General features: G+C 44.4%; 2 protein-coding genes across 3 annotated transcripts in view; one reads left to right on the top strand and one right to left on the bottom strand.

Moving 5' to 3' along the window:
• RNASEH2B (ribonuclease H2 subunit B) overlaps positions 1 to 10344 on the top strand; it is a 74885-nt gene extending 64541 nt beyond the window's left edge. The window contains exons 10-11 of one of the 2 annotated variants that reach the window (XR_011427723.1): positions 92 to 1047; positions 8872 to 10344. Coding sequence is in view for 1 of the 2 variants with exons in the window: in XM_023621552.2 (XP_023477320.1) it covers positions 92 to 124 (33 nt within the window). In the remaining variant the exon portion in view is untranslated. Of the gene's footprint in view, positions 1 to 91; positions 6758 to 8871 lie in introns of those variants that run through there. The other variant, XM_023621552.2, reaches the window with a different exon arrangement.
• Positions 10345 to 16127: 5783 nt separating this feature from the next.
• The window catches only part of LOC100054420 (guanylate cyclase soluble subunit beta-2-like), a 69248-nt gene continuing 61928 nt past the window's right edge, over positions 16128 to 23447 (bottom strand). Inside the window, exon 14 of the mRNA XM_070239688.1 lies at positions 16128 to 16430. Coding sequence (XP_070095789.1) covers positions 16257 to 16430 — 174 coding nt within the window. The 3' untranslated portion in view covers positions 16128 to 16256. The remainder of the gene's footprint in view (positions 16431 to 23447) is intronic.

Here is a 23447-nt window from a genome sequence, read left to right as displayed (position 1 = left end):
TTCTGTTCTAGAAGGTGCAGATGGTGCTTGGGCATTCAGGTGACTGCTTCTCCTCACCAGGATACAACATATGTTTTCCTTTTCTCTCTAGGTGGCAGCACAAAGAAAGAAAAGGGACAAGTGACAGCAGGTCTACGCAAGGCTTGGCTGCTTCTCAGTGTAACTTAAGACATTCCCAAAGGGCTAAGACTTTTTCTTCTGCACTTGCTAGAAAATCACCAAATGCCAAAAGATGTATTTTAAAGAACTAATCATGAATGTTTTATTTCTTTGATCAATACCACTAGTCCATTTGGACCGCGGCATTTCCCCCGGAGGGTGAATCTGTCATGGAAATTGAAAGCACCCCCAGAGTGTGAACCTTCTCAATCTCTGAGGAATTCAAGCCATGTCACTCCTCTTCCCTGAGCCTGTGCCCAACAAAGGTGTGGATTTTTCCAGTGTAGTGCTTCGGATTTCAAAACATTGAGAGGAGAAGACTCATTGTGAAATTCGTGTCATTTCTTAAGCCTGACCACTTTGGCCTGTTCTGCTTTCCTGGGGTTGGGCGAGCATGTTTCGGGTCTGTATATGGTGACTTAAGTACTTGATCCCACACTAAAAGCTTTGATGAACCAAGTTTCTACCTTTACTTTAAAAAAAAGCATGACTTTTCTTTACTCCTTATCAGTTTGGCAGCTTCTAATTCATAATGATACCTGAACATGTGCATTTTACATCTGCTGAAGTTATAGACATTGCTTCCTTTTTAAATCATCTGTCCGGTATGTGTATTATTATCTTTTAGAAGCAGGGCTTAAAATATGGGGGAAGGTTGGAAGTAAATGCCAAAAACTAATTTAGTGGGGAATTCTGATGCACAGTGACTATGTTTTAGGGGACTGTGGGGAGTTTTGTGTAAAAATGTCTGGGTTTGAACTGGCTTGTCCACTTGATATGCAAAAGGAATAGGGTGGAAGCTGTTCAGATGATCTTCCTGCATTCCAACATGAGCCCAAACCTCTTCTTCAGGAAATAATTTCGTTTCTGATTCTCCAACTCCATTGGGTAAGTAGAACCTGGTTCTGGAAAGTACTCTGTATTTTTTTACATACCTCCTTTTACACACAGAAATTTTTGTTAACCCGGAGGGACGTTTAACATTCTTGTGTTTCTGTAGTTGATATGTGAATCCTCCTCTCCAAAAACCCAGCTCTAGGAAGTCAGTTGTGGAATTCAGGATGTCTCACAGGCTTCCAAGAGGGAGTGCTCCACAGAAATTACCTGTTTGAAATCCAGGCCGTTTGGGTGAGGATCAAGAGCCTGACACATAGTTTAACATGCAGTTGTGGAGCGCAAAGCTGGCTCTCTCTGTTCTCTCCTTACACAATCCCAAACACTGTCCTTGGAGCTCAGTGTGTATTTTGGCCCAAAGCAACTGCTGACACCGGAATTTTACTGCAGAGTATGTTGTGTGTCCTTGAGCAAATCGGTTTGCCTCTCAGGACCACATCTCAGGGCAGCAGAACTGGCTAGTGTGATAGCTGTCCTCTTTCTGTCTCTCTCTCTCTCTCCTCCAGAAGTACTTACCTTGAGGAAACCTCTATGTCGGCACCGTGCTTCCACATGTATGAGGCTCCCCAATTTGAGAAATATACATATATACACACATATATATACATACATACACATATACACACATATGTACATACATACATATATACATACACATATACATACATACACATATATACATACGTACACATACACACATATACATACATACACACACACACAAGCACACATATATACATACATACACATTGCCTCAAATTTAATCCATCCCTTGGTGGCCAAAGCCACTGGATACTGATGACACCTAAGTTGTCACTGGAAGCCCCACTCTCTTAACTGTGCCCCAACCTCGTATTCCATTGGCCTCTGAACTTTAAACTGCTGATGCTTTAAATTCGACACACCTAAGATTACAAAAATTCATTATTTTTTTTCTTTACACCAGTAATTCATGGTACATTCCCCCAAAAGTTAAAAGGACAGAGAAAGCAAAAGCAATCCCTACCCCCACCCCCGCCCAGGCTCCTCTGGGTAACTGTATCCTTGGCCCTGAATCAGGTCTTTTTCATAGTTATCCAATTTCCAATATCCAGTTTCTATCCTTTTTCTAGCTAGCAGCCCTACAGTCACTTTTCATGCCATCTACTTCATTGTTTCATCTAAGAACCAAGTCCTGTTGAGTCCTCCCTCAGAAATAAGTCATGGGAAACTACAATTAAAACAGATCAACAACAGTAAAACCCCAGCACTCTCAAAGAAGCCCTTTCCTCGCCATGCCCGCTGCCACCAGGCGTGAGTCTGTTTCCCACCTAGATGGTCAGCTGTCTTGAGGGCAGAGAGTGGATGTCCCGTGTCTCTGTTTCCACAGAGCTGAGCATGTCTCGTGTGTCCACACTCAGCACGTGAGTCACTCATGCACAAATAAAACGAGGTACTGCTTCCCTATCAAATTGTCAAGGACTTTAGAAAAGCGTCATGCTCGGAGCCAGAGAGGATGTGGGAAATGGGCACTGCTAGGAAGGATATAAAAAGTACAACTTCTGGAGGCCAAGTTGGAAATAAATATCCAAAGCTTTAAATGCAAAGCTTTGCATTCCTTTGGCTTCAGCAATACCCATGTTAGAAATATAGGCTTAGGAAATAACCATGAATGTGTGCAAAGATTCAGCTACAAGAATATTCGTTGTGAGACTATTTAAATAGTAAATAATTGGAAATAATTAAATTGGAGAGCTGAGGAAAATTATTTTTAAAAATTGGTACTAAAAGTACAGGGGATGTCTCTCTCTTTCTCCCTTTTGTCTTCTTTTTTCTTGTTTGCCTCCTTATGTGAGAAAATGTCTATGATAAACACATAGTACTATTATATTAATACAAAAACGATAAGCATAAAAATACTCAGTTGATTTATACCATTAGTCCCTTAAATTTTTTTCTCTCAATATTATAATTTTTTTTTAAAGTTTTGTGTCTCCTTTAGTAAGTTTCTTGGAGGAAGAAGCTATGTTTCACTGTTCCATGCTTACTATTCAAGTGGATGTTTAGCAAATACTATAAGTAATCAAATAATTGCTCTTCTTCTATCCTCAAACGTTTATAGGTTCCAGATCCCTACTATTGATTCCTTGACTTCACTTACTCAGTCAAAAATATATGTTTTGCTTTAAATTGTGTGTGTTTGATGTGAATATGGATGGTGAAATTAATTTGGCTTTGAAGATTTACCAAGAGCCTCAGAAATCATTGCAAATGCTCTGGTACATTTCATAACCAGAACTGAGAATTACTGTTCCTATCTACAAAATAGAGGTGAGACTAAAAAGACACGACTGATAGAAGAGAGCACAAAAAATAAGGTTTCACATTTGTTGATATTACAGCCTTAGCAGACAGTAACCAAATTGTTCAACTTTACAGCAATGACTGAAGTCCTCCCCGACACACCCAGCTTCACTTGAAACCTTTCCGTGGTCCCTCGCTGCTCTTATGATGAGGCCCCACATCCTCCCCGTGACCTGCAAGGCTTTGCGTGCTCTCCCTAGCTCCCACCCTTCCATCTATTTCAGCCCCTCAGTGGCGCCATGCTTATAGCTACACAGCCTTTAGACCTGCTGTTTCCTCACCTGGAACGTTCTGCAAAGCCCTCTCCAATGACATAAGTCCTGATCTTCCCTCAGCTCGGATCTCCCCTCGTGTGCCGGGGGAAGCCATAGGGAGGCCAGGGCAGAGCTCCTGTGGCAGCTCTCGTGGCACCCTGTAGCTCTCCTTCCTGGAACTCTCACAGAGACTTGTTTATATTTGTAGGGGTGCTGACCAGGTGAACGTTCATCTCCCCAGTTACACAGAGCTTCAAGAGGGCAGAGGCCATTTCGGCCTACCATTTCTGCAGAGGAGAGCTAACCCAGCAGGGCTGAGGCTTCTGTCCTCGCCTGCTTGCCAGATCAGCCCTTGTTGATACCTGGGAACTGGCTGCTAACCAGCTCCTCACACTGATATGATCAGAGTGGCCGCTGTGCCTAAACCGTACAAACAGCGTGGCTTATGCTGAATACCTGCTTTCCTTCTGGGGACCTGGAATTTGGGAACGCACGAGGCAGAGGGTGCCTACGTGACCGGCCCCCCATAAAACCTAAGGCCAGAGTCTGTAATGAACTTCCCCAGGCAGAACCATTGCATGCATGTTGTATTTCACCACCGGAGTGCACTCATGGGAGGGAGAGCAGAAGGAAGCCTGCACATGACTTCTCCAGACCAGCTCAGTCTTTTCCCCTATGATTCACTGTGTAGCCTGACTGCACCGCTGTAATAAATCTTAGCTGTGCATACAACCAAAATCCAGCTCCTGTGAGTCCTTATAGCACATACTCAAACGTGAGTGGTCTTGGGGACCTCAACACCACTATATCCCCAGAAACTTGCACAGTATTTGACATTTAATAAGTGGTTTATTACCTATTTTTTGAAATGAAAATGACCTTGGAGGGCCAGGGCTAAATTTATCCTGTGGAAATTCTCAAAAGAACTAAGAAATACTATAATTTATCAACTACATCCTAATGACCCAAAGAAAGAACGTACATGCTTCCAAAAAAGGCAGAATAAAAAATGATTCAGGAAATTTAACACAGTAAAAGCCTGTCAGAATTTTTTTCTCATGAAGACAAATATTCTGCATCTGAAGGGGGGAGCGTGGGGAGCCATGGGCCAGGCCTGCCCTCAGCCCCGGCTGCGGTTTCCCTGGCTTTCCGTCTCCTCCACCACGTGTTTACGGTGTTGGCCAATTCGATCACGGACAGTGACAGTCTCCAGAGCAGTGAGTGCTGCTCAGCTTTGGCTGCACATTGAGAATCATCTGGAAGCTTTAAAAATACTGATATCTGGTCTGGGGTGTGGTCTGGGCACCGGGATTTCAGTGTGCGGCCCTCCCAATACCCCCCAGTCCCCATTCCTTCCTTCCCCACCCCCCAATCCTCGTCCTTGACAATCATATTTCACAGGGCACAGGCTTCCACTCGAAGCCAATTTATTTTTATTTTTGAAAGACTTAAAATTTCTGTTTTCTAGTTTCTAGCCCACAGCCAATAGGCAGGTGCACTGATAAGAGAAGGAAATAATATCTTTTGTCTCAACAGCACAAGAAGAGGGGAGCAGCTAGAACAAGCAGATAAAAGAATTCAAAACTATAAAAACCAGGGCAATTTCAGAGTGGGTCACTCCAAGAACGTCCCTATAGTGCAGAACAAAGTCATTTGTGAGAATGGTGTTTTTAATGATGGCCCTCAGTCTACACTGCCACTCAGTGCCACCCCCTCCCTTGTATGCCTCACTCTACATGGAAGATGAAGTTAATTAATTTATTTTGACTATTTGGTAAAAGCTCAGTATCAGCAATGAGGATGCATGTGTTACTTACTCTCTTGGGAAGGCTTTCTCCTCCTGTAAACGTAAACCCTTCCATTTGCCATTTGTTAACTCTTCTCCAGGGAAGACAGCCGGCTCTGAGGTGCATCAGCTGTTAATTGGCAGAGCTGTGATCTGTCTTTCCTTTCCAGCACTCAGATTGGCTACGCAGAGAACCCGGGAGCAGTGGGTAATGAATTGGGTGAGGTAAGGCTATCCAGGTCTTCAGAGCCAGGCAGAGGAGTTGACTTTGAAGCGGATGGAAATGTACGATCTCAAACAGAATAGAAGAGCCATAAAAAGAGAGAGATAGGGTTGACAGGCGGAGACGAGAGGGCACCACGGAGGAGGTGGGCTTGAGCTGGAACAATTGGGGTTTAGGCAGGTGTGGCCTGAGACAAGGCCCAAGGGGGTGAAGGGAATTAACAGCGCCTGTACCTACTGTGTGCCCCACCTGCCCGCTCTTCAGGATGAGAAGTGGAGGAGAATTCACGGGGAGGCAGTCTCAGCTCTTAGAGGTTTGGAGAATCTCTTTGGGATATAATTTCACTTTTTCTCTGCCTGGTGCTGTGGCGTAAATGTGGCAGTAGAAATTCCAAGATAAGTTGAGGTTAGAACCTCTGCTCCGAGGAGACTCCACAAAGGCTGACTAACAGGCTTGTGAGGATGTGGCCTGTGCAGGGGCTGGGGGTTGGGCAGGCCCCGGCAGAGCAACAGGGAAGTCAAGGGACCTCCTTTCCCCAGGTGAGAAGAAGGGTGACAGGTGTCAAAGCCAATCAAATCAGCTTTCTTCTTAACCAGCAACTGGAGGTAACTAAGCACCAAATGGGCACTAATCATTTTGCTGCTCGTTTATCTTCCCAGTGAATGCTTTTCAACACAGCATTCACATTTCCAAAGAATAAAGACTTGTAAAAAGGGTGATGGAGTTTATGGCCACAGGAAACTGGCTCCCCTTTTGCTCTGCTGACAGGTTTATAAGGCCAAGGAAGTTCATAAGGTAAAAAGAATTTCTAAGCAAATGTATTTTTAGGAAATGAATTTTTTACCTTATTTTTCTCTTTTAACAAATATGAAGGTGATTTGCATTGATTTCATCAGTGAAAAATGGAAAATGTTCAAAATGCAGTATCGTGCTTTTTAAAATGTGAACAAAAGCACCAATGGGTTTTGTGTGTTTTGTCTTGTTTTTAAGAAACGATCTGGGTAAAAGATGCCCTGGGTCTTCAAAGATATCTATTTGGTCTATTTTTAAAATGGATGATTTGCCTGAAATTATTTTATTAAAGTTGTAGTAAATGAATACCCTGTTGTCTAGAATGTAGTTTCCAGAACACTGGCCTGAACGGGCAGCATGTGGTTACCTTGACACAGTCTGGATTTGGTCATCAGGGGATGAATAGCAGAGTGGATCCAGTTATTTTGGTTGCATTCATGATTAGAAATTAAATCAATATGATGAGTATTAAAAGGCCTGGTTTTTACATAATTGCCATGAAGATGGGAAGGAAGGCAAGCGAGCAGAGGGCCATGATGACTGGAAACGTTACCACAGCCCATGCATTTCAAGCAGGACAGGCCTCCACACCGATGAGAGTTGCTCTGGGAAGAACATTGGGCTCCCAAACTGGTAGCTCTGCGTGGCTCTGCCATCCTGAACAAGTTACCTAATTTCTTAGAACTTCATTTTCCGTGTCTCTAAAATGGATAATAATACCTGTCTCCCAGGCATATTAAAAACTTTACATATTATATAAAGTTCCTAGCACAGAGCCAGGCACGTAGATTTCTTTCTACAAGTTAGTTCTCCTCTTTGCACCTCAGGGCCCCAACTTCTCCCCCGTCCAAGTATCTTTGAGCCTAAACTCCACCACTGGCGATTCATTTCTTGGAGTTAAAACTTGACTTGTCCACTCTGTCTTAAGGCTTTGGAGATCCTTTCCCTTCATTGGAAAAGTGAGGTTCAGAGAGAGAAGGTGACTTGTCCAAATAATAAGCTAAGATAATACCCGAATACCTTAAATCCACCTTGAGGCTTCAAATTATCTGTGTCCTCTGGAAACTGAATCCCATATTGTTTCTCTTTAAAAGATTTTCAAAATTAGCTGCTTCAATCCTTTAGACTATCCATGTTGAAACTTGAAATACTAATGTCCGTGTGCTTTTCTGGTCTGAAGATGAAGGTAGGAAGTCTGTCTTTCCCCCTCTCTTCTTTGAAGTTGTGGAAAGCAAATGGAAAATAAGAAATGAAAACAAAATTTCCATTTTCAGCAAAACTAGGAGAGAGTCAAAATCGTGAACAACAAAATAGATGGAAGAGCTGCAAAAAGCAGGGAAGCATACAGGAAGGGGAGGAGAGAAGAGTACATGGCTGCAGAAACCAGGACGAGTCAGTAAGACACATCTGTAACGGGGATAATGAGGCGAGGAGCAGAATCTGAGTGGCAGGTTTACAACAGAGGAAACAATGCATAAGTAAGGGCAGTAAGCACTCTTCTGGACCCAATTTAGCTGTGAAAAGAAGAGGTGATAAAAGGAAGAGGTGGTATTTTCATAAAGAAAATAGAAACAAGAAATCAATAGAAAATGATTATCAATAATGAGAGAAATGGGCGGATAGATTTAGGTAGGAGAGAGACATCTTAATGTACGCCTTTTTATATTATTTTGACTTTTGAAATGAATTGATAAAGAAAATACTTAGGTCTTAAAGAAATCCAAAGATGCTTAATCCTACTCCTTTTCTCAGGGTGCTGGAGCTGTTTGGGGAGGTAATAATGGGTCCTCTTTTGACCAACCCATTGTTTTCCAAGGAATCTTACATTTTACCACCACAATAATAAAAATCAACCCGGAAAATTGACCGTTTTGGTTATATGTTTAGTTACAGCTAATGGCCCCCACTGGTAATATTGCCTACAAACTAATTGTCATATTTGTGCTGGCCTGCGGGTATGGGGGGGGGTTTATTTTCCTTCATTGTCAAACCCAAACTACCATTTAAAACCCATTTTAAGATGTTGAAATCATCAAAGTAGAACATTAGCCAATGGTGTGCTGGCTCATGAGGGCCAATTATTAAATATTCAGGAGTTTTGCAAGCCATTTGTTAAACCACTGGTGGCTTAAAATCAACCATGGTGGCTGTTTCCAATACATAAACAAATAATCTAACTTCAAGTTGCAATGAGTGGTATGAATGAAAAACACAGGGAAGTGTGGCAGAGGAGGAACTGGAGATGTGCTCACTTATACCAGGTGGTCAGGAAATGTGGCACATGAAAACTACATCGACTTCATCAGTGAGACAGGATTTCCACTTTTTCTGTTTCTGTGAGAAACCATACAATCATGGACTGTATAAGGATTTGTTTCTTAAATAGTTAACATTTTTTTTTTTCCTTTTTCTCCCCAAAGCCCCCCGGTACGCAGTTGTATATTCTTTGCTGTGGGTCCTTCCAGCTGTGGCATGTGGGACGCCGCCTCAGCGTGGCCTGATGAGCAGTGCCATGTCCGCGCCCAGGATTCGAACCAACGAAACACTGGGTCGCCTGCAGCGGAGCGCGCGGACTTAACCACTTGGCCACGGGGCCAGCCCTTAAATAGTTAACATTTATTGCACAGCTACACATGCAAGGCACTATGTGCTTTGCGAGCATTCGCTAACTAATCATCATGACAACTTTTTGAAGTAGGCTCTATGATGGTTTCCATTCTACAGGGAAAAAATTGAGAGTCCAAAGGTGGAAAGTGATTTGCTCAAGCCAATGAGCTGTGGAGCCAGACTCCAAATCTGGTGGCTTGGCTCCAGTGCCCACTCATTGAAGCATCATGCTGGAAACCCATTACATTACTCTTGGAAAACTCAGAAAAACATGAAGAAGAAAAATAAAGTCACTCACAATTCTAGCTCCTAAAGATGACCGCTATTAACATTTTGATCTAAATCAATGGCTTTCAACCGTTTCTCCACCCATCCATCTGAGGACTATGACTCACTTCCATGAGTAACTGTGGCTCAGCCTGAAAAGATTTTCTCAAGGGTATGAAGAGTATAATCTAAAAAATCCCACATGTGTTTTTCATATGGTCTGCCCACTGTTTCATTTCATTTCTTCTTCTAATAAGTGACATGTTTTTTTTCAAGTTCACATTGTCCATGACCAGGTGTAAAGAAGTTTGATATGTTTTTATTGGAATGGTTAATGGAAAGCTTTCCCGCACTGTTGCATCGCTACCAATTTATCTGTACCCTTGTTGGCCAGCAATTTGCTTTACTTTTTTCAAGATGCTTAGGTATAATAGTGATATGCGTACACAGCCATATACGTAGTCACAATACGTATGTTACCTAGATCCTGGGTACTATTCAAACACACGCATTACTTTTGAAAGAACTCAGTCAAAATAAATTTTGATTTTGTCAGTCACAAGCACTTTGAAAAAGTCACAATCACAAGATTATTATAATAATATTTTCAAATAAATGTGCTTAAAAAGAGAAAAAAAAGCAAAATGAATTCCTCTTTAATCAAGAGATTTTTTAAATTCTCTATCATAAGATAACTTGATGGCCAAAAAGCTTTTGAATGGTTTTCTAAATGCTTTCCTATGTTTGGGAAGCTAAAAGGACTAATGATTCTGATGTTCATTAATCACAGGCTAATTAGTAGACACCTCAGGTTTTGTTTAGTTAATAAATTGTCTCTGCAATTTAGGCGCCTTGAACTTTCAAAATGGCACTTGTTGAATCTGGGGAAGGGTTAGAGATTTCTCTGTAAACTGATTTGGGTTTTTTTTGTCAAATAGTTAATTAAAAATACTTTTTGATGTGCAAAGAACTGAGAATGAAGACATTAAACAAATTTCTGGAAAGATATTATATGCTAATAGCTGATCGTGGACATTAAACAGTTGAATAACTTTAGCTATGACCTATATTTTGATAGTTAACCCTCATTTTAGTTATTCTTGACTTCAAAATTTTTAAACTCCTGACTTTTAATTGGTTTTCCCATTTTCTTCGCTCCGATTTTTTCCTCTTAGGTCATTTGTGCTCTGTGGAACAAGGCTTTGCTGTGATGGTGGGTTATTCAGTCTGGCTGGGCCCAAGACCTTACATAACCCCACCCACAGGATGACCCTCCTGTTGCTTTGTTGAGCTCCTGAGTGATCCATTCTTGAGTGATTTGTGACTTTTTTTTATCTCTTTTGTGCTTGTCACTAGTCTTTTCAGTCCTCTTTAATTAAGATCTTCATTGGTGAGGACACTTTAATGACATTTGTTATTTCTGCAATGCAAGCTTATTACTCTAATTTTTTCAAATATTTATGCTCAGTAGAGATGAAAAACGTAAAACTAATTTTTCTATAAGTAGAAATTTAATTTTTTCCTAACATAAGACACAGCTAATGCTCTAAAAGGTTTTGAGTCTCCTGAAAGGTTTTTCCACGTTGGATAAGGTAAAATAAGTCACGATGGAAGGGCACTGTGCGTGAGACTGGTGGTTATTAGTCACTAGCAAGTTAGTAGATGTTTTGTCTCCTGAAACCTCTGGTTTTGTTTGATTAATGTATTCTCTCTACAGTGGGGCCTCATGGACTTCCCAAATGACACTTGCTGATCTGAGAAAGCATTAGAGATTCCTGTGTAAACCTGTTTCATTAATTTTGTCATATTCCTCGTTTAAAAAATACTTTTTCTGAGGGGGAAAATGTCTTCCCCTTTTTCTCAATTGGCGTCAGCTTTAGTCTAGTCCAAGGCAGCTGCATCGTGGGGACATTCAGAGGCTGCAAGTCCAAAGCCATGGACCCAAGTCTGTTCCGAATTGTTTCCTCCGTGACAGAAGAGAGCGATGGCCAGGATTTGGGGGTACTTTACTTTTTGGTAATATGAGCTAATTTAAACCTGGTTGCAAACACATTGAGTGATGAAGCTTACCACATGTTTCAGGCTCCAAACTAACCATTTGTTTAAACAGCTGGATATTTTAGGGGGAAAATTAAGTTTTAACTTTTCTGTAAGTCTCTCCTGTTTCATTCACTCCAACTATATGTGTCTGACATAGGGGGCTCTATAAATGTTGCATGAGTGAGTACGTATCTTTCTTCCTACTATCTGTTGAAACATTAGGGAGGGCACCGCCCAGTGGCTGAAGGCCAAGACGAGAGTCAGGCAGGGCTGGATCTGATGCCCAGCTCTTCCACTTACCTCTGTGCCTTTTTCCCCATCTGTAAAATGTAGATGATAATGGTCGCTACCTCACACCCACAGGAGTAGAGCACTTAGCTGGCGCTTGGTACATGATGCATGCTCACCTACTAGCAGCCACGATGATACTGTCACCATATTTTTTATCAGGAGCACCTATATATCTAACACTGAATATAGACATGAAGCTGCTCCATTAGGTAGACATCAGGCTGCTACCAGCTCCTCATCTGCTTAAGCCAACTGGAGCCCCCTGTGACTGGGAAGCAAAACAAGTGAAGATACTCTGAAGCTTTGCATATGGAAACTGGAAAACAGATGCGCAGAGCAGCCCCTGCCTCCATTTGAATGCACATTGTAATCAGTTTCCTAATGCGGCCTTTTCAAGGATGAGTTAAGCAGTTCGTTGACATATCATTATCACATTTTGAAGTTAAACAGCCACAGGATCTATGAACTCTCATCACACAGTTAATTATTCCTGGATTTTTCTGTGCTCTTGAAACATATTCTATTTACTTAACCATCCCCTGGGAGCACTGGCTGCCTTTGTCCCCATGACACAGCCAGTGGTGTAAAACCTCTGCACGTGTCAGATTTCTCCGTGTGGAGCATAATTGCCTGATTTCCATTTGAAAGTACAGCCCTGACATTACAACTACATAGACCCACCAGTGATAACAATGATGTCCTGACACCTACAAGGGGATGGGGGTGCGGGGGCATAATGCCATAATAAATATATGCACCAAATGAACGCTCGCCTTCAGATGGACCAGGTCTGAGTTTACAGCTGCAGATGAAGTGTTCCTCAGGAACAAAAAAAAGAAAAGAATAAAGAAAAAGAAACCAACAGATTAGCATCAGCGTGAGTCTGGTGGAGCCAGATGGCTCTCTGTGGAAATCGAGCTTTCCCGCTTTCTTCCAGTAACCCCAACTAGCAGACAGCAAGCCTGCTAAGAGGGGAGAGAAATGATCTCATTCTGCAGCCAGGCACATGATTCGCCCTCTTTCTCTCACCCACAACTCGAGCTGAAGGAAAGTTGGAAAAGAAGAAAGGGTGAAAAAGAAGGGGCGAGAGAGGTTGGGTTGTTGTAAAGAATGAGCCTGTCATAGTCCAGAGGAGGGGGAGACGCCAGCCCCTAGCCAGGCCTGAGCACTGGGAAGCTGGGCACAGATGTCCACGAAGGAGGGAGAAAGGGGAGGCAGAAGGGACACCTGGGGTATCGTTATCCCCACCACCCAGGTCCATGAATTCTCCCCAGAGAGGCTTGGGGTGTAAAAGGCTCGGAGGTCAGGCAGGGCTGGCTGTAGAAGCCATGGGATTAAGTTCTAGGCTCCCTCGGGGGAGGACGGTGGACAATGTTTTCAAGTTCTTACTAATGAAAATGTCCGCCTCTCTCCATGGGCTCGAGGCCAGAGAGTTTGTAATAGTCCTTGGCCTGCTGGACCAGGTCGGAAGCTGGACCAGCCATCTGCTTGGATCTGAGTCTGCTGTGCCCCTGGGCTGGTGCCCTGGGGTGGAGGAGCTGGAGGGGACTGGAGCCAGATAGGGTTACAGCATAAAATGAACCCAACAGGTTGTAGGTGCGGGAGGGCTCCACTCCTTCAAGGTCCTAAGGCTGGAAGGAGGCCCACACCAGAGTCCCTCTGCCTTCCCTGCTGAGCAAGCATTCGCTGCTCATAAACAAAAGTCTGTTATCTGGAGTGACAGCCAGACGTTTGGCTGACGGATATCAGGCAGGCCACCAGATGTTGGTGTTAGAGCATAGCATTTGCAGAGGCAGGCAGAGGGGCTGTGAGCTAACCTGCCCTCTTAGGGGGTGTTCACACACCCCAGCTTGCCACAGGGGCTCCTGAGGGCTCCACCCAGAGAGGTGCATCCAAGAAAGAATGCTCCTTGGGAGTGCCAGGGGCTCATGGAACACGTCGGCAGCCTGGCCAGGTTTCCCCGGGCACCTGAAGGTTGTCTCCAGCAGTGTTTATTCCGGAGAGTAAATAGTAGGCTCCAGGGGAATACCAAATGTAGGATGTAGTCATTCATTTACAGCTGGAAATGATTATTTCAATCATAATAAACACTGAACAAAATCCTTTTCCATTTTCAATCAGGGCTAGGGCACCTGCTTCACAGTTGCTGGCAGTCTCAGGTAGAGCCAAGCATTAAACTGACATATTCTACTGGGGCCAAGGAGGCACAGCGTGCTGCCAGCTGGGAGCCGAGGCCACAGGCTTCTGCTTTCCTCCTTCCAAAAACAAAACACAAAAAGCCGCCACTCCACCAAACAACTGTCTTGCTCTTCATCTCTCAGGCAATGCTACCTCCTAACAGTGTTCGTATTCGCGGTTGGGTTCTTGCTCACAACTGTGTTTGAGGATTTTGAAGGAAATCATGTAGGGAAAGTAGCAAGAATTGTGAACCGGATCATCTTTCCTCGCCCCCACTTTCAGCAGGAACAGCGCTTCGTAGGAGCAGTTTATTTATTTATTTTTGCTGATGAAGATTCACCCTGAGCTAACATCCACTGCCAATCTTCCTCTTTTTATGTGTGAGCTTCTGCCACAGCATGGCCACTGACAGACAAGTGGTGTAGGTCTGCATCTGGGAGCCGACCCTGGGCCACCGAAGCAGAGCATGCCAAATTAACCACTAGGCCACCAGCACTCCCTACAAAAGCATTTTGAAAACAAGAAATGCTAGCATTTAAAGTGGGCTTACTAAGTGTCAGTAACTCTTCTAAGTGCTTCCTGTATATTTCTTGAGATCCTCATAACACCCCCATGAGCCAGATCTTCTGATTATCCTCATTTTACAAAATAAAATGTCTTGTTTTAAATGCTGGTGGGAGGGAGGGAGGGAGGAGGAGGAAAGAGACCCAGACCCTGTAGTTTGTTAATGTTAAGCACAGTAATGTTAAGCAACTTTCCCAAACTCACACAGCTGGTAAGTGGTGGAGCCAGGATTCACACCTGCTTCTACCTGGCTCTACCTGGCTCCAGGGTCCACCCTCCAAGCAATCCTGTCTTTTTGATGTTGTAATGACATTGAGCACCATGTGTCCTGCTCAGAATATTTGACAGCGCCGATGGAGTGGTCTCCGGCTACTGAATCTGCCTGAGTTTCCATTTCCTCGTCTGTCAGGTAGGAGCTGAAAGAGCTGTCATATTACGGGGTTGTTGCCAAGAGCAGAAGTAACATGTAACACTCGTGCAGGGCCAGTGCCTACATGTGGTTGATGGCCAATAAATGTTAGTAGTTACTATTATTGTGAGTATCCCAGTCATCTTTGTGCTCTTGTATTTCACTGAATCCTCACAAAAAAAAAAAAACCGTGACGTAGGTGGAGTTGCTGTCACTAACCCCGTTTTATAGCTGGTAAAACTGAGATACCAAGATATTAAGCACTGGGGTCTGGCTAAGAGCTCACATCTTTGGACTCTGCACTTTGTATTCAGTCTAGTCCTGGCTTGCTGTGGCCCTTCCGAACATGGGCCACCTGCCTAATTCTAGACACAGTTGCTGTCTGGAGGATGCAGCAAGGAATTCAACTCTTGTCACCTTCCCTTCTCCTCCTGCCCCTGAGATTGGCTGGGGATAGAGTCAGGTCCTGCCTCTGCCCTCCTGGGAATTGCTGAAAGACAGTGAATGCCTCTTGGGACAAGTAAGGTCCTAGCAAGGACAAATCACAAAATTGTATGTGCCCTTCAGATTTTCTTTATTATCTAGGTGAAAAAAATACTTATTTTCTCAACATCACCAAATGCAGATGCATGGTCCATAGACCACTTATCTGCCTCCTCTCTCCCCCAGCCCATGCCTCGGAGCATTTCCAACACTCTCCATTGCAGAAGGTGTTTCTATACCTGTCGCTAGAAGCAGCAGGGGAGTTTTCCGTGTCGGGAAGGCAGCCCGCCTAGGGACCTGGTGTCTGGCTGCACTCTGCCTGGCTGTCCTATCTTTCCTAACTCTGCCCTTCCGGTGATTTTCACATTTTCCCCTCCATTTTACTTTCAGAAGATCTCTGGGGAATGCAGTTTTTGTTCTATTGCTTCACGTAATTCCCAGGGCTGGGAATGAAAATTATTTCCTTTCACAACCCCTGGCTGAGTGCCTTTCACATCCTGGCGGTGTTAGGGGTGATTTATAAACTGCCGGGTCTGGGTCTCTTTCCTCCTCCTCCCTCCCTCCCACCATCATTTAAAACAAGACATTGCACACGACCAGCTCCGAGGTCAGGGTGTCCTCTGAAGTCGGCCACTGGGGCTTTTGCTCCGAGGCAAAGATTCCATGGAACCACAGTGATGAGAGCAGGAAAGCCATGCACTCCTGTTAGAAGAAAACAGAAAGAGGCCCCACGGCTGACCTTATCATCTAAGAGAACAAACAAGACCCAAAGTCTCAAAGTGTAGGGGTTGGCTTTGAACTGAGAATGTAAAAGCAGATTTTCCAAACTTGTCAGGATTGTGTTTCATTTCTAGACTTTTATTCTCAAAGGGACAATGAGGAAGAGATGCAGCTTAAGAAGTTTTGACCTGAGAAATGAAGAGAAGTTACTTTTCTTTGCTGCCATAAAAACGAGGAGGGGAAAAATTAAGGCGAGGGCTTCATTTTCCCTCTGTTAGAACAAAGCGCAGAAACCAGATGGCAGAGTGTCATTAGGAAAGTGTTGTGTCTTCGTCTGACCCGAAGACCATTGTCGCTCAGCAGCCCCCACGGAGTCCTGTCCTGCCACTGGACTCCCTTCAGGTGTCGATTTGTCAGAAGCTGAAACAAGACAGTGGGGTGAACAAATCAGTGGCGTCAGAGGGTTTCTGTCTGAGCCAGGCTTCCAGGGAAAACAGTGTGGACACTATGGGCTGCTTTTCCTACCTCCTGGTCAAGAGAACCTTTTCATAGCCCAGGTTGAAAAGGCCCATACAACCTCTCTGCCTTGTCGCTATTCTTTCGTCCTACACTGTGTCATCCTGTTGGTCACATACCAAATCTTGACTTGTGCATAACTCACATAATAGCACCAAGCCTTCAGACTTGATGGCCTGGTGACTATTGATGAGGTCTGAGCATCAACATCTCAGAGGCTGAGGTTCAGACCCAGTGCTGCCACTGCTCATTATTAACCTCTGTGGGCCTCATTTGTCCTCATCTGAAAAGTGGGGGAAATAGTGATTACACTTACCTCCCAGAGTTGTTGTGATAGTTAGATTAGATGATTTCTATAAGTGATGAACACAATGCCCCACACAGAGTACAAACTCAAAGATGCCAATTCTCATTTCTAAGTGTGGGAGGGAGCCCACGGAGAAGGTACTGGAAAAGAACTACCTCTGGTGCTGTGCCACGGCAAGGAGGGAGGGAGCAGGACTCAGAGAAAGAAGAGAGACAAGAAGCCTAGATGGAAGACACTGTCTCCATCTCCTCCTGCTCTCCCTCCAGTTTCATTTTGAAAGGTCAGCATCTAAGATTTAAAGTCATATATCATCCCTATTTCTTTTTTTTTTTTACACTAATCATTGTTACAGAGATATTCAAGTCCAGAAAGCCTCAGATATTAGATTTGGTGCTCACATATGTCTAGTGTTCTAATTGGGAAATGCAGGAGCAGCTTCTATCTTCACCCTTCTGTTCCCAAACTAATGAATGACTTCTCTGACCATTAGGGGCTGTTAGCACCTCAGACTTCTTCCTGAACCTGGATCAGTGATTGACTTTGTTTTAAGATCCTGAAAGCAAGGAGCAGTTTTCAGCACAAACAAGTGGACTGAGACAAGCTCAATTTGCTAAAGTACTGGTTATTAATGAACAGAAGTGATGACATACATGTGGAAATATCTGGGCTACTGGACCTGTCTCTAGTCTCTCCCCAGTCTCAGGCCAAGGATGAGGTGAGAATTGGGGAACAGACCCTGGAGAAAAGAAGAGGGGAGTTCCTGAGACACCTAGAACCAAGTCATTGGTCTGTCCTCATCTCTAGGTGATGACTCATGGAGTATTTGGCTCACACATTAAGTGGGGGCTAATTTGACAAGGAATCAAGGTTCATAAAACCCTCACATGTGGCATTTTTATAGGGTATGGCCAAACCAGAGTCGGTTAAGCGGAGATGTCACTAGTCACATGGTCATTTGAGCACCGTAGCACATACTCCCTTCCCCCCACCTGCACAGGCGAAAAACAGAATCACATTCAGCAATATTTTATGCTATTTGGAAATTGTTAATTATTCAGATATGGGGGGTTTTGTTTTTGTTCTTTGCTAATTCTCTACTAGTTTTATTATTCCAAATACCCTTTACCTCTTTCATTTTGAATTAGAGTTTATTTCAGTATTGTTTTTCTTTCAGCTGCGCTATTATAATTTAACAAGGAATTGAATTTTTCAAAAATGGAAACATGCAGGATAAATGATAAGGACAGTGTCTTTTTGAAAAGTTTGGGTTCAGTTTTGTTTTGGCATCATAGCAAATAAAAAAAAGGAATTGATTACAGATAGAAATGTGATATTTTTTCTGTTGAGAAGACATGGCTGTGGGCCTCCAGGTTGCCCACTGGCACTAGAAAAGGCAACTTGACCCTCCTCATCTATCCTCGCTCTGTGCCTCAGTTTCTCCAGATGTAAAAGGACACTAACCAATACATCCATCTCCCACTCAATTCAGAAATATTACAAGAACCTATGAGAGAAAATCTCCGCAAAATAGTATTATGATCACAGAACTTATTTGTTTTGTGTCTTTGTAATCGTACCCAAAGTGGGGGTTATCCTAACAAAAATAAAACTAAACAAGAAGGGGTTGGAGTTTCTAAAAAAAGAGGGATTATAGCAAAGGAAAGCTTCCCCTTCACCTATCAAGAGGCAGGCTCTGTTAATGATGAGCTCCCGCTTCCAGACAGCACCATAATTTCTCTGTAACCAAGATGAATAATCTATTTTGTGGCTTAACCTCTCACAAAGAATTTTGGAAGTAAACTCAACACTAGGAAATACTATTTCCCAGATCTCTTAGTCTCTCCTTTATTCAACACTTTTTCATCCTTCTAATTTCTCTTCTCAAAAACTTTTCAACTTAGCTTTTCATTGCTGATTCCTTTCTCTCTCCTCCACAGCACCTTCTTCTCTCTTCTAATCTGGCCGTCTTTCGTTTTCTCACTTGGCTCTTAACGGTGGTCCTCCTTCCCCATCTCTACTTCCGTTTCCCTTGCACTTCTATTAAACTCATTTTCCGCTTTCTCTTTTCTCCCTTTGAGGAAAAATTCTCTGATCCACGGAAAAAAAATGACCAGCTAGGGTTGTGTTGGGAAGAGAGCGGAGACAGCATAGTGAAAGCTGAGCAGGCCAAATATGACTGCATCAATCTGAGTCGATGCCACCTGACAATTCAGACAAGACCTGGTCAGCACAGAACTGCAAGACTCTCTTGGAATTTCTACACGTACATAACTGACACTTTACCCCAATCCTATTCCACAATCCAGATGGTGGAAGAATTTCCTTGTTTACTTGAGATGAATTCTCATCCATCATCTTTCACTCCCACGAGACCATTGCTCACAGTCCCTGAGAACTGTCTATTAGTATCATCATTTTGCTACAGTTAATGCTCATTATTGTAGACGGTTGGGAAATGTAGCATTCTGGTTCATTAAGTTTTCTGATTAATTGAAAATTGCAATATACATCTTCCATGAATTACTCATTTCTAGACACCTGGAAAAAACTAAAAACCAAAGCTAAATTGAGCTGGGTTAATCTCTCTTGGAAAATTCAGAGGAAACTTCAGGACTCACAGAATATCAGGGTCATTGCAGATGTGTTGTAAATGTGCAGAAGTACAAGATAATTGGGGTTTCCATTTGACACAATGTAAATGTGGCTTTTGGTGTGTAGCAACACAAGTCTTGTGGGAAACGAGTGTACCATGTCAAGCACATTATGTCTTTTAAAAAGTTTCCCTCCTATGTTTTGAAATGTGTTTAAATGTTCAAAGGAAAGAAATTCGTGACCTGCCAAGTTACAAAACAGTGTATGTATGATGATTCCCATTTTGTAAGAAAAAGTGTATATGTAACTGATATAGTTAAAGTGTGGAACACTTTATCTCCCTCCACTTGGTTCCAGCTGGGTTAATATTCCAATGAATCCACCTGTTCTAGGGGAAGGGTGGGTTGACCATACAAGAGGTATGAACAGAGAAAGGAGCCACACATTCTAGAAGTGATATTTTTGGAGGCTAACTCCACCAGTGAGAGAGTTTTATCCTAGTAACCAAAAGGGTACAATGGAGTCTCCAGGTGTCAGGAGGGGTTGCCATTCTAGGATCACCCACTCGCCTTGCCTTCTATTTCTATCCATGGGCAAAAGAGGCCACACTCTGGAGGAACTAGCTCTCTAGCTTCCAGAAGCCCCTGCATTCTCCAGAGATCAGAGCAGAGGTCACATCTTGGCTATGCCCCATCCTGCCATCACCTGCACCTTCTCTTAGAGGTTTTCCGAGTCCTCCGTGTGTATCTGGTGGCATCTGTGCTCGCTGTTGGCCCTCTAACACCTTCCACGAGCCTGGGGTCCTGACTTTGGTGTGGACCTCTTTCTGCCCACTGATCTAAAGCTCCTGTGCGCAGCAGGTCATTCTTATCTTTTTAAAACCCCTGTAGTGCCTCTTAACAGTTCTGGGCTGAGACCCACATATTTGTTAAGTGGATGAATTCCCAATCATTGGGTCCCTCAGTGATGATACGGTTGGCATACCTGATATGTCTTCAGCACTTCACAGTCTTTGAGTGATACGTGGTAACTCATACATTCCTCAAAGTGACCCTGGAAAGCAGGCACTCTATTACCTCTGCTTTCAGGATCCAAAAAAAAAAAGAGGCAAAAAGGACTTGCCCAAAGTGACACAGCTGGTTACTGGGTGCCAGGACCTGGACGCAGAACCAGGAATTCTGATTTCAAGCTAATGCTGTTTCCACCGTGACAGGGGTTCCAGAGCCCAGTGGCTCATGAGAAAGCCCTGTGGAGATGGTTAACAAACCAGAGTCGAAGCCCCTCTCCGCCCCTGGACCTACTGAGTCAATCTCAGGGTGAGACCCGCTGCCTGCATTGTCAACCACAGGTGATTCGATGCCCTCCCACCTGCCTTCCCATGCTAACCAGCTCTGACGCCACGTCCCAGTCGATGGTATCAAGGCTGACAGTGACTTTAGAGGCTAGCTCTGGGTGCGCTGAAAATCGAATACTCCTCTGTTAGCAACCTCCTTATTTGTAAGGAGTTCATTTATACCTCCCAGGGCCCTTCTCCAGAACACTGCTGTGTTAACAGCTCAACTTCTAGAAAGTCCAAGGTTAACAACAGTTGTGCCATTCATCAGCCCCAAGAAAAAAAAGGTCAGGAAGGTTTAACAGCCAGGCCTACGAAGGCCTCAGAAAGGCTGTTGAAAGGCCTCAGGGCTGAGAATAGGGGCCCAGGCTCCTTAGCCTGGCTCCAAACCAGCTGGACCTCAGCTCACGGGACACGCCTGGGAAAGGCGATTGTGTTGTCAAGACTCTGCAAAGTGAAGGGCAAGGACCTGGCAATTAAGTGACCACAGACCTATGCAAGAATCACCCATCTGGGGATTGCAATCGGTGGGAAAGTTCTTCCTGTTGGGAAGACTGAGTCAAGTTTGGAGGGATTGGGCAAACCCCCCAGCAGGCAGGACGACTAAACCCTAAACTCAGTCAAGAGAGAGACCCTCGCTGTTACTCCAGAGGAGCAATCGGGAGTTGGTGTAAGAACTCCTCCAAACCAATTTAACCTGCCGTGAACCCAGTCAGCGGACACCTCGGACCATGATTTATAAGGGGGTCACCTCCAGCGAGGAGTCTGGGCTACTTGCCTGAGTGCTGTACGCAGGTCAGCCTGGAATCCATTATCATAATCGCCGGGAGAATCAGTTAGGAGACGAGTTGGAGCAAGCCAAAATTTGAAAAACACATTAACAGTGGTCTGACGAGATGCCAGAAGAGCCTGCCAGCAGGGACAGCTGGAAGGCCAATTTTTTAGTCAATACTGAAAGGTGGTTGCTTAAATATCCGAGTCAACACACACTGATTTCTCTCCGACTCAATACTCCCGTTTAATTGCACCGGGGAGTCTCTCCACTGACACAGCTAACACCCAAATACAGAGTGGAGAGAAAGAAAAGCGTGTCATTGAAGTGCAAATGAGGTCCTGGGTGCAGCCTGCAGGCCTGGGTCCCGCTGGAGTGTTTCCTATTGCCCTGGCAGATGTTGGCTGGGCCCCGCAGCCGCAGCCATTCGATGAGGCCCCCTTTTTAAAGAGAGCCCAAGGAAGGGGTGAGCATCACATCTCAGCTGGCCCTGTCTATGTGGTGTGCTCCTTGCCACTGCAGCTCCATGTGCTGCCAAGGTTCTGAGATATGTTTCAGGAGAGATGGTCCTTACAGGGGAGAGGGAGGCAGGGGGAGCCTGCTTCCCAAACCCAGAGCCAAGTCACGGGGAAGTGCATGCCCCTGGGGAGGGAGCATGGTTTAACAACCAGGTGGTAACCTGGTGAGGTTGATGGTAGATGAGATCAATGAGGTGAGCCTCAAACGTCCTCGTCCTCTTGTCCTCTCGACTGCCTAGAGATGGGGAAACAGGCAGGTCTCTGAGGCAGCCAGATCCAGCGGCCTAATCTTCCAAGTCCTGACGGGTTTTGGCTACTGATGGAAACACTGTCCCATGATGACACCCACATACGGGCCAGGTGGAATGGCCCCTGGGCTGGAGGTGACAGTGGGGCTCCTACAGTGACCCTCTGCAGCCTTCACCTACCTCAGAGCTAAGCATGACATTAGCAGATGTAGCCGAAAGCCCATGAGAACCAGGATCTGAACCACCACGACAAGGCAGACGCTGGGAGCAGGTGACAGGAATCCTTCAAGGCTAAATTCTATGTCTGCTGCCAACCAGCGGTGATAAGAAGACTGTATCCCAAATTACCTGGGGAAGTTGCTGAAAGCAACTTCTGATTTGGTCGGTCTGGGTCTAGGTAGCTATAGCGAGGTCCAATGGCCCAGCTGGCTTTGTCCTCGTTTCTCCAAGCTTCTGGCTCACACCACACAGTGTATCATTCACCTACAGTGTGTCAGCTATTCCTCATTAATACACCTGCTAATCACACCCAACAATCAGAACTCTGTTCAGATGGAGCCCAGAGGATCTGAGAGAAACATGGCTGGGCCACTGTGAAGCCAAGAAGTCCAAATACAGCAGGCTACAACTAGGGAAAACTAGAAGATTATTTTGGTCTGTTACTCAAAGAGATCTCACACGGACGTAGTCTGCCTGAGATAAACAAGCCTGAAGATCCAATCCTACTTCTACTTCCCAGCTGTGGGACGTTACGTAAATCATATAAGCTTTCTGAACTTCAAGTTTCTTACCTCTGTTATGGGACTAGTCACGTGACTGTTGTATCAAGTGAGATAATGAGGGTAAAATGCCCGGCACAAAGTAGTTGTTCAACAAATACCAGTTCTCCACCCTTTCAGCTTTCCCACCCAAACTGAGCTGGCCTCAGTTTCTCCTTCTCTAGCTCTTGGTGTTGGTTTTCGTCAAGGAAAGTAACAATTAGAAAAGGTATAGGGGCCCTGTTAAGAAACTTGTCTCCCACCTCTAAGCAAGATGCCCAGCCCTGTCGGTCTCTCCTGTGGAGGGACCCTCCATGCATCAAAAGTTTGAGAAATGAATTTGTTCACCTCCTTGGAGCATTAGGAGTTCTTAGACCTCCCCTTCTGAGCTGT

Source organism: Equus caballus, chromosome 17 (genome assembly GCF_041296265.1).
Source record: "Equus caballus isolate H_3958 breed thoroughbred chromosome 17, TB-T2T, whole genome shotgun sequence".
Lineage (NCBI taxonomy): Eukaryota > Metazoa > Chordata > Mammalia > Perissodactyla > Equidae > Equus > Equus caballus.
The sequence above is the reverse complement of the archived record's forward strand: the minus strand, read 5'-3'. Positions and strand labels throughout refer to the sequence as shown.